The sequence below is a fragment of the Babylonia areolata genome, chromosome 18 (genome assembly GCF_041734735.1).
Source record: "Babylonia areolata isolate BAREFJ2019XMU chromosome 18, ASM4173473v1, whole genome shotgun sequence".
Taxonomy (NCBI): domain Eukaryota; kingdom Metazoa; phylum Mollusca; class Gastropoda; order Neogastropoda; family Buccinidae; genus Babylonia; species Babylonia areolata.
Genome location: NC_134893.1, coordinates 38,752,851 through 38,762,582, shown reverse-complemented (window position 1 = coordinate 38,762,582; position 9,732 = coordinate 38,752,851). Strand labels below are relative to the sequence as shown.

General features: G+C 43.2%; 1 protein-coding gene across 2 annotated transcripts in view; it reads right to left on the bottom strand.

Moving 5' to 3' along the window:
• LOC143291970 (transmembrane protein 180-like) overlaps window positions 1–9,148 on the bottom strand; it is a 16,836-nt gene extending 7,688 nt beyond the window's left edge. The window contains exons 1-3 of one of the 2 annotated variants that reach the window (XM_076602121.1): window positions 8,956–9,147; window positions 4,635–4,736; window positions 3,686–4,252 (exon numbers count right to left, since the gene is read on the bottom strand). In XM_076602121.1, coding sequence (XP_076458236.1) covers window positions 3,686–4,216 — 531 coding nt within the window. In that variant the 5' untranslated portion in view covers window positions 4,217–4,252; window positions 4,635–4,736; window positions 8,956–9,147. Of the gene's footprint in view, window positions 1–3,685; window positions 4,253–4,634; window positions 4,737–8,955 lie in introns of both variants that reach the window. The other variant, XM_076602122.1, reaches the window with a different exon arrangement.
• Between the last annotated feature and the right edge of the window lie 584 nt (window positions 9,149–9,732).

Here is a 9,732-nt window from a genome sequence, read left to right as displayed (position 1 = left end):
GGGTGGAGGGGGGTGTCGTACGTTGGAAGGAGGAAAAGGTCATGATATAAGCTCAGGCTTGTTGTTGCTCAAGTTTTCCTTTTTTCTTTATTGAACGCTGTATTTTGTCTTGTTTCTTGATACTAAAATGTTTTAAACCAAGGAGGAAAAGAAGACACTACATCTGCCTGTAAAAAGTCAAGGGAACGAACTCCAGACATTCTGTTTCAGGGGAGTGAACTTCAACCGCTTAAGGACCACTCCACCGTCGCTAACGGGTGGAGCGGTAGCCTGGCGGTAATGAGCAAGACACGGAACCGAGTGTCCACGGGTTTGAATCCCATGTGTAGACCGGGAGTTTTACCCCCTCCTCTATAGCTTGAATGGCGGTCTGGGTGCTTGACAAACCGAGGTCTCTTGCACAACATGCACTAGGAGCACGTAAAACACCACCACCACCACCAACAACAACAACAAATAAAACAAACAAACAAACAAAAACAAAAAAACCACACAGGACAACACGAAAGATGTCCCTGGTAAAGTTCTGCAGAAAAACCGCCTAGATACTATAACAAATACATGTACAGCCTGAAAATATAGAAGTGAAAACAGATGGCGTTTCTCTGTAGCCACACGCTGTCCCCGTGGAGAGAAGCCTGGATTTCACTTCGAGAAATCTGTTGCGACAAGAAAGTGACGCCCCCAGTCCACTCCAGTTTCGCCATGTCCTGTCACTAATCAGTCAGTTCAGGGGTCGCGAAAACTTTGTTTGAATCGGCTGAGAAGACTGTGGGTGTACTTGACGGTAGCAGGTGGGAATTTGTGCTAGAACTTCCGAGTATTATTTTTTTGAAAGGGTGAATTCTTTTGACCTCTGGCCACTCGAAACAGGAAAGGGCAGGACAGGACAAACGACCGGAAGTGGTAATATATTTTTTTTCTCATCACACACACACACACACACACACACACACACACACATATATATATATATATATATATATATATAGAGAGAGAGAGAGAGAGAGAGAGAGTGTTGTAATTGTAAAAGGCTGACACTTGCGGCAGATGCCTGTCAGGTGCTGACATGTCTAGCAGTGGTCTTCTGATCATGTGTTCACCAGTGATCAGGGTTCACAGCTCCGTTTCGACATGGTGTTGTGGCCTTGGGAGAGGCACTTTACTTCCATTTTTTCTCCATCCAGGTGTGACTAGGTACCTGATTTCGGTCAGGGAAGGTTAAAACGGCGGAAGGAGAGGACTGGGCCCCGCCTTCCTGTGCCGAGCTCCATGCACAGTGGACGTGAAATCACTGCCCCGGTGGCCATAAACGGATAATATAGGACTTTGACCTTCTTTCTTTTATGTCCGTCCAAGCTGGCAACAAACGATCAATCTTTACGTTGCAGAAAAAGAAAGAAATTGTAACAGGTGGTGGGAGCTAATACGAAACAGTTGAGTTGCCCAATCGATTGTATTCATTCCTAGACACAGCCGACTCCCCGTCCCATCCCCCACTTTGCACACAGTATTACCAACACGGATGTTTACAAGCACACACAGTTTCTATTTTGATTTCAATGCATCAAAGTGCGCGGACTGATCCATATACGCTACACTACATTGGTTTAAACGGCGATTCAATTAGCAGCTTTCTCACTGGTCCGCCTTTTCATTGAAAAAATACGACAAAGCAGCCACAAGAGGACTTTATAGTAAGTGTTGCTGACGGTATGGTGACTCGTGCCCTACTTCTTACCATGTTTCAACGTAAGGTACCCACGTGGTTCGGAAACAGACCAAACAGTCAGAGCTCTGACTTGTGATGTGTACATGCCCATACACACTTCACGCCCCAAAAGAGAGACAAACGGATACGGATGATTTATTCATTATAGGCCATGGCCCCTAATGAAGGGGTGTGCGAACAATTTATTATATACACAACATAAAGTGCAAAACATATAATAATCAAACCAAGAACAAAAACTAAGCATTAATTACAAGTAATAGAACAGATTAGGAAGTATCTATTTCTCTAACTTAAAGGCCTTGTACAGGTACAGAGATAGATTACGAACAACATTGACATCAATGCTTGACAACAATAAACTCAACTTAACCACACAAGTTTGTTTGTAGTATTTGGGTCGAATGAGTCTTTCTGTAACATTACTAATTGCTTCACAATAAAAAACAAAATGAACTTCTTGCTTAATGGACACAGTAAATCAGATTCCTTATATGTTCTGTACCTTAAACGATGGACAGCCAAATCAGTTATACCAAGTCTGAATCTTGTTGTAATACACCTGAGATGTCTATCAATATTTAACGACAGATAAGGTTTCATATCATGATTACTGCAAAATGTTCTATAAAGACTAAACCTTTCACTCGTAATAGTATGTAGGTCCCAAGCTAGACGCTGACGAAAAGTGAGTATAAAACTTTAAAACAATCAATCCCCTGATTTAACCATACATGCCCAAATCCATTTTCACACAAACAAAAGGTGTGCATTTGAAACCCAGTTTTCCTCGCCATTGGCATGGGTGAATGTGTCAACATTGTTTTATTTGCATAGTAAAACAACAAAATAAGAGAGAGAGAGAGAGAGAGAAGAGAGAGAGAGAGAGAGAGAGAGAGAGAGAGACAGAGAGTTGACACTTTGACACTTTAATGTCATTGGCCCTGGGTTTCTTATAAAATGGTTGAATGCGTCAATGTTATTTTTTTCTTTGCACAGCAAAACAAATGGAATGAACACCCACCCCCCACCCCCACCCCGACCCCCCCACACACACACGTACGCACGCACTCACACGCAGAGGGGGGGGGGGATTCATGTTGTTCATTAAAAAAACAAAAAAACAAAAAACAATCCTGAACAACACTGCAGGCGTCTGCTTCTCTCGGGCCTGGTTAGCGCCAGGATATCATTATGAAAGGAAGCGTACAGAGCAGCTTGTCACGTTGTTCTAAACTAAGAATGGACCTCCATAGTAGCATTGCTATTCTCACCCTCATCCATCATCAATGTATAAAAACTTGTACCAAATTTTATAGCTTTTCGTGCTCTGCTGTCATGGTGACCTATTTCGATCATCCCCCATCCCCATGCTCGGTATGAGCCCTGTCAGTCTTAGGTGTCGGCATATTCGTTGGGGACTGTCGTTGAAGAGATGTAGTGGCGATCTTCACTGTGGAGGGGACGCTCACTCAGTCAGACTTAGCTAGTATTATCGTCAGGAGGCTTATTAGCATGCTAAATTAGAAGAAACACTACTGAACACCACCAAAATGACTCAGCAGCAGTGCAGAGTCTCCTCTGGTGTGTGGTCTCCTGGCGACCTAGCAACGATGGTTTCCTATTGAGACTGCAACGGGCGAACCCGGGTGTGACTGTAAGGGGGGTTTGGGATGAGCGGCGTGGGAGTAATGTCACTGAAACAGTGCAGATGACGAGGGATGGGTGTGTGTGTGGGGGTGGGGTAGTGGGTGGGGGGGGGGGGGTGGGGGGGGGAACCGAAACGAAACGAATCTTTACTTCACGATGGTAGTGGAGTGAACATACCTTCTTTTTTTTCTTTTTTTTTTCTTTTTTTTTAACATCCAGCCCTCAAGACAGACAGACAGACAAACAGACAGACAGAGAGGCCGACACACAAGCACCTGGCCCAGTCAGCGAGTCAGCCTTTACCTGGAAAGCAGCGAAGTTCTGGAGGCTGTGGGAGGTGTACTCAAAGAGCAGGATGGCGTTGTGGCCCAGCATGCCGGCCGCCTGGGCGTACTTGGTCAATTGCAGGCGATCCTGCTGGTCCGTGGAGATCTCCGTGAACAGGCAGCATAGGGCCAGGCCGATGAAGGTGAACATGGTGTCGTACAGGCACAGTGCCGCGATCAGGTGCACCCCAACCGCCCAGCCCCCCGAGCCCCCGACCTGGAACCAGGGCACCAGGTAGGACAGGGCCAGGAAGGGGGCCGTGTACAGAATGCTCTCCCTTCGTGTGCGCGTGATGGTGAACTTGGCGTTGTCCTGAAGCACGGCGAAGAGCGGGTCGTTGACGGCGTTCCACACGAGGAAGAGCACCTGGGCCAGGTGGAACCAGGACTCGGGGATGTGGTATCGGTTCAGGTACACCTTGACGTAGTAGAAGTTGAAGGTGTGGTGGATCATGGTCAGGCCCAGCACGGAGGCGCAGTACGCCAGCATGCGACTCTTCAGCGTCATGGTGGACGATGGAGACTGCCCACTTTCACAACAAACCTGCAGAAAAAAAAAATCGGTGATCAGTTTTCAGAAGAAGCGGGTGAAACTAGCCAACTGGATTTTTAAGTAAAAAAATTCGTTGACTTTAAATCCGAGAATCGGTTTGCTTTTGATTCCCAGAGTCCGCATGGAACTTTGAGTCTTTTACTTCGTTGAATTACGAGTCTCCGCGTCGGTTGATTTTTCTTCTTTTTTTTAATTTAAAAAAAAAAGTTTTTAGTCTGTTGATGGAACGGTAAAATGATGTACAATTTCGTATCGGAGTCTACAGCATCGTAGTCATCTGCGGTAGGTAATGACGAGACTAACCGTGTGGTTATGGAACGAGGCCAAGACTGGAGACAGTTTCTGTGTTCATTCCTGGCTTCCCTTCATTTACCTGTGTGTGAGCTGATGTGAAGCACTGAGCGGCGTCGGCTTAAAGTAGTGTGCCCTTATGGGAAACAAGGTTCCTGTTCCTTTTTCACGTTCAAGGGGATGGCTGAAAAGAAAAAGAAAGAAAGAAACAAACAAAAAACAACAACCCCGTTATGCATCAGTTTCAGTTTCAGTTTTAGAGCGTGTGGACGGATCCATATGTACAACACCACATCTGATACTGATATGCACGCACACACACACACACACACACACACACACACACACATATATATATATATATATATATGTGTGTGTTTGTGTGTGTGTGTGTGTGTGTGTGAGTGTGTGATCTCGAATCAACTAAAGAACTATCGACCCGTGTCTAATCTGTCATTCATTTCTAAAATTATTGAGAAAGTTGTGTTACAGCAGTTACAGGAACATCTAGAGAAAAACGGCCTACTTGGAATTTATCAGTCAGCCTATCGAAAAAACCACAGCACAGAAACAGCTCTTCTCTCTGTTACAGTCTTCTCTCAAATTTTTTTTTTTTAATACAGACAAAAAAACTTGCATCCTTAGTGGCATTCCTATATCTGTCAGCAGCGTTTGATACAATTAACCACCAAATTCTTATCAACCGTCTGAGCACTACCTTTGGCTTTCGATCTACTGCTTTAAAATGGTTTTCATCATATCTTTCAAACCGCCAGGTCTGCGTTAAAGTAAATCATACCACTTCTAAGGTTATCCCTCTTGTATTTGGGATCGGTTCTGGGACCTATTTTATTCACTTTATATACTCAGCTTTTGTCATCAAAAGGCATTTATTTGATTACCATAAGTATGCTGATGACACTGAACTACAAAAAGCCGCTCCACCGTCTGACTTCAAAACAGTCATTAATGAGACGGAAGCCTGTGTGACTGATGTAAAGGTGTGGATGGACAGAAACAAGCTAAAACTTAACGAAGAGAAAACCGAGCTCTTAGCTGTAGGAGACTGAGCTCGTCTCAATGAAATAAAAAATAAAAAAAATTTAAAAAAAGGGGTGGGGGGTGGGGGGGGGGGGGAGCAGTCACTCTCGGCACTTCTATAGTTACATTTCAAACATCAGCTAAATACCTAGGTGTACATATTGATCAGACATTGACCATGACTGACCACATTTCATCCCTGTGTCGCTCATGCAATTTTCATCTTCGCAGACTAGCCTCAATCAGACCATACTTAACGGAGAAAAACATGGCTCAGTTGGTTTCCTCTTTTGTCCTGTCCAGACTAGATTACTGCAATTCTGCCTTAGCAGGTTTACCATCTTCCTCTCTTATTAGACTACAGAAAGTACAGAACAATACAGCACGACTCGTCCTAGAAAAAAAAGAAAAGAAATCTGATCATGTCACACCTCTTTTGCATCAGTTACACTGGCTTCCTATAGAGTCCCGCATCCACTTTAAACTAGCGATACTTGCCTTCCGACATTTTGATGAATCTCCCCCCTCCCCCCACTCCGTATCTTTCCTCTGTGCTGGAAACGTACGAACCATGTAGAACGCTAAGATCCAGTTCTGAACTGTTACTTAAAGTCCCAAGAACTAATTCAAAATGTGCAGGGAAAAGGTCTTTTAGGGCTCAAGTATCCCAAATTTGGAATTCTTTGCCATGCGCGCGTGCATGTGTGTGTGTGTGTGTGTGACTGTGTGCGAGTGTGAGTGTGCGCGCGCATGTGTGTGTGTGTCTAAAAAATGTGTGTTTTTAAGGAATGTATTTCTTTTTAATCTAAGCATTATTTACTTGACATTTTTATTGTTTGGTGGATCATGCTTTTTATTATTCATTCTGTGCTCGCATTGGATTGAGCTGTTGTAATGTTTTATGTTATGTTCTTATCTGGCTCGATGATATAAGGCGCTTTGAGCAGCATTAGTACTGGATATCGCGCCATAGAAAAGTTATGAATTATTATTTTTATTATACGTGACCCTCGCATAAACTCAACGCAATGATCAGGCCTTGACATCTTACTACCGAAATGCAGCCGAAAGGAAAACGACTATCATCTGATACAACCTAACTTTTTTGTTTGTTTGTTTCACAGCATACTGGTCACATTGATCGACCTTGGCAGTTCCACAGCATAATACAACACTAAATGAGGGGGGAGGGGGAGGGGCGGGGCTCGTGGGGGGTGTGGGGGGGTGGGTGGGGTGGGAGGGGGGATGTTGAAAACACAACTTTGTTGAAAAACCTCTCACAGCTGCCAAAAGAGAAAAGAGGTTGTGTACAAAGAAAAGGCAGAACAAAAGTTCGATTGACAACCACTGACTTTTCAGGACACACGCCGCGACGCTGTGACCCCATGTGGTATTTTGGACGCAGCTGCTTGTTTAGTTTGTGATTACACGCCATATGTGCAACCTCCAGATCAATATCACAACACGCATCAAATGAATAGTTTCAGAACGAACAGGACTGACACACAGAATCACCTGAGGACGGGTGAGCGTGTGTGTCAGTGACACGTGTATGTCATACGCACATGTCAAACGTGTATGTCACATGTCTATGTCACACATAAAATGTCACGCCTACATGTTACACATTCATGTCACACAAAAATTCCTGTTTGTTGTTTAATATTTCACTTGCTCTTTTTTCTGGTTTAACGCTAAAAAAAAAAAAAAAAAAAGCTTACACCTTCCCCCATGTGTAGAGCAACTCTGCATTAAAAAACAAAACAAAAACAACAACAGCAGGCCAAGAGCTGCGCATTACATCGCCACGACCTACAAGGCTACCTGTTGTCCATTTAGCTCCGCATCACTGAAACACATACACCCCAGGCTATATTCAAAACACATTGCACGAATTATCCACAAAGATTATCGGGCCTGTGTGGTCTATCCCATGACTTGGGGAAAGAAGAAAATGATGATTCAAAAGGGTGAGTAACGTTTTTATCATTAAGGAATAATGTCGACATCCATACATGACCTGCATACATGACAATCCCATGAAGGTTTGTTGTTGTTTGGGTACAAGGAACAACAACAGGAACAAGAACAACAACAACAGGAACAACAACAACAACAACAGGAACAGGAAAAAGAACAAGAACAACAACAAGAACAACAACAGGAACAAGAACAACAACAGCAGGAACAACAACAACAGGAACAGGAAAAAGAACAAGAACAACAACAGGAACAAGAACAACAACAGCAGGAACAACAACAATGGGAACAGGAAAAAGAACAAGAACAACAGCAACAAGAACAACAACAACAACGCGTATATTCTTTTCCGCATTTTCAAAACAAGGTTTTGTATTTCAGATGTTGCTCAAAATCAACAGAAAACCTTGTCATCAGTTTACATTGGGGAAAGCCATTTTCCATTATTTTCTGCTTGATCATTTCGGAAGTTTCGCTGTTTGTGTTATGCCTCTACTATAGATATCTTTTGTTCTGTGTGTTTATAACGTCCATATTCTAAATTCTATATATTCAGTTATCTTATATGTTCATAGTGTCTTGATCATTGTCAAAACAGATCTTTAGAATCTTTATTTTATTACCAAAGTCAATAGGTAATTTGACTCAGCTCACCATATGCATAGCTTCATTTCGTGTGCATTTAGTTTGAGACCAGAGCATTCTGCATAGTCATTGATGATACTTGTTGCTTGTAGTTGTTTTGTTTTGTTTTGTTTTTTTCATCCGCTAATCGTTTAATATTGGGCTCCGTTTACAAATTGTTCTGTGACGACAGGTAGATTAATTCCAGTTAGTTTACTGTTTCTAACTTTCTCTTGCTAATGGTTTCACACATACCACGAAAGCCAACAGTGAAAAGAGGCATTCCTGCTTGACACCACAATCAGATGGAAAGGCTTCAGAAATCCAGTCATTGTGATTAATTAAAACTATTGTCAAATAGTCTATCAAACTCTCACGTCACCAAAACAACACATGGTGTTCGGCAACAAAAACACCATTAAAAATATTTCGAACTGTCGAAAATCAGATTTGCAACTCTTATGTCAGAGCTCCTCTAACTAATTCAGATAGATATGCAGATACCTGGAATGGGAAAGTTTAAACGTGAACGCTCAAATAAGAAGACAAGAGGCTTTACTCTATTCGCGTCCACACACACACTCTCTCTCTCTCTCTCTTCAGAATGAGCCCACTGGCGTAATACGTTAAATATGACATGCTAATCAGTTTACAATCACAACTGGAAAAAGACAAACCAAACCAAAACCAAACACACACACACAGAGAGAGAGAGAGAGAGAGAGAGAGAGAGCCATTGTAGTTGACAGAGTACTCACATAAAGGGAATTCAGAAGATCCCACTTTTCAACTGTAAACGTTTTAAAACTCCCACCCCACAGTCACACATGTTTCCTCTGACATCTCCCCAGCTCAGCAGCCCATCACCACAGGTCGCTGTGTTTGTCCCTGCAGGATGTCAGATGGCGGCAATGAGTAAACGTCTCGTTCGATCACCTATATTTATGGTGTCTCCCCATATGTGCCACACTGCTGTTTCAACACGTACTGTTCGTAAACGATCTTACAGCAAAACACACACACACACACACACACACACATAATACACACACACACACACACTTAACTGCAGTAACTCTCTCATACACACACATAGTGTGTGTGTGCATGTGTGTGGGAGGGGGCGTGAGAGGGGGAGGGGGGTCGGGGTGCGTTCGTGCATGCGTGTCATTGTCATTGTCAGTGTGTGTGTGTGTGTGTGTGTGTGTGTGACTGATCAAATGTGTGCGCGCCGCTGTGCTTGTACGTAAAAAAAAAAAAAAAAGAAAAAAAAAGAATCTGAGAAAGACAACACACACAGATAGAGATGAAATGAGAGATTGAGACGAAGAAAAAAAGAGACACATTGATAGCGAGACGCAGACACAGACAAACCACGTAACGTCTTTCCATCCACTGACAGCTACTTCTCGTAAAACACTGGGACCATGATGGCCTGAGTTACAGGTTATGATCATTGTCCACGAGCAATGAAATCAATCAACCACCACGATCCGAACTTTGATCAAAAGCCAAAACAATAGCAAGGAGGCAAC